Genomic DNA, 1,457 nt, shown 5'->3' on the forward strand with positions numbered 1-1,457 from the left:
CTGCATTGACCTCATGAGTCATTGTTTTCCTCACTTGCATTTTTTCCTCATCTTAGTCCAGCCCACGTAAGATACGAGGGAAAAATGCAAGGAAAACATGAGAGAGGACTGGATGAAACCCGTTAACAACATTAGATGTCCTTTCCTCCTTTTCCATTTTCTGATAAAAGAGCGTGTCGGTTCATTAAAGACTTCCACCAAGGACGGACTTGTAGCCTCATTCATGGCTCCTTCAGCTGCCTCCTTGCTCCTCAGAGCTGATATAAGAGATCTGGAGCGTACTCAAGCCTCAGTTGACCGGAACAACTTCCAGGTCGAGCAAGGAATGAGGAACAGTCATACAGTATAAGAGACATGGTCTATTTGTACTTCCTGAAACTGGCCCTGGACACACACACGTCACAGCTCCCTGCATTTTCCTGCAGTGGACTCATTAGCTTGTGCCTTGAACATTTCGATTGTATGAGCCGTCAGCTGTACACATGACTTTGCACTGTGACATTATCATGATGAGAGTGATGCTTTCAGATGAAGTATAATTTTATTGAATCTTCCCAGTTGAAGGATTATGGCTGGTGACTTTTTCACAACAGCTTTTATTACTTTTTAACAAACTGTTTTTCTTGTATACAGTTTAGGTTTCAATAAAAACAATTTTTTTTGTTTGTTTTTTTTTTTTACTTTTTTTGGGCAGGCTAGATGTTCTTTTGTTGTTAATACCTTGTGTATATTTAAAAGTATTCATAACAGTTTCTTTACTACTTTGTAACCAAACAAAGAATTTATTTTATGGGAGATACTGTAATTACCACATACATTAAATAGAATCGGGAACCAGGCAAGTTTTAGTGATGATTCAAGCTGAACAGCTCTGTCATTTATGTGGAAGTCAAATGCACTTTTGAGTGTTATAATTGCTGTTTATCTTTTTAACCACTTAATGTTTTATTCTCCTTCATAGTTAAAAATGTATGAGGTAACTAATGCCTTTCAAATGCCTTTTTGTAAGTGTTTAAACTGTTTCCTTCAGCTTTGTATCAAAAAGTCCAGTTTACTGTAAACCAGACCAGTTTTGCAGAATGGCTTCTTATGACATGAATGTACATGATCATTTCCAAGTGAATTAACAGTCAAACATTTATATAGCAAAGGACCTGGCTATTACTGTCACATTACCACCAGTGGGTCAAAATTCTCTCAGCTAAAACACCTTGTTAATAACTTGGTTTCGTCTGGCAGTGACACAACGCATCCGGTTCTTAACAATCTACTGCAACATTCACATTTTATTTAAGGGAAAGATGTACAGTGCTGTATTTATATTTGAAATGTGGTTTAGTATTGACATTTAAATTGAGTCAATACTTTATTGCGGAAATGAGTGAGTGAGTGAGTGAGTGAGTGAGTGTGTGTGTGTGTGTGTGTGTGTGTGTGTGTGTGTGTGTGTGTGTGTGTGT

At 37.5% G+C, this 1,457-nt stretch overlaps 1 protein-coding gene across 3 annotated transcripts in view; it reads left to right on the forward strand.

Moving 5' to 3' along the window:
• The window catches only part of c1galt1lb (core 1 synthase, glycoprotein-N-acetylgalactosamine 3-beta-galactosyltransferase 1, like b), a 5,908-nt gene that overhangs the window by 2,415 nt on the left and 2,036 nt on the right, over nt 1–1,457 (forward strand). Inside the window, exon 3 of one of the 3 annotated variants that reach the window (XM_020588914.1) lies at nt 57–263. The exons of 1 other annotated variant lie outside the window; for it this stretch is intronic. In XM_020588914.1, coding sequence (XP_020444570.1) covers nt 57–70 — 14 coding nt within the window. In that variant the 3' untranslated portion in view covers nt 71–263. Of the gene's footprint in view, nt 1–56; nt 558–1,457 lie in introns of those variants that run through there. One more of the 3 variants, XM_020588911.1, reaches the window with a different exon arrangement.

The sequence above is a fragment of the Monopterus albus genome, unplaced genomic scaffold, assembly GCF_001952655.1.
Source record: "Monopterus albus unplaced genomic scaffold, M_albus_1.0 scaffold663.1, whole genome shotgun sequence".
Taxonomy (NCBI): Eukaryota; Metazoa; Chordata; class Actinopteri; order Synbranchiformes; family Synbranchidae; genus Monopterus; species Monopterus albus.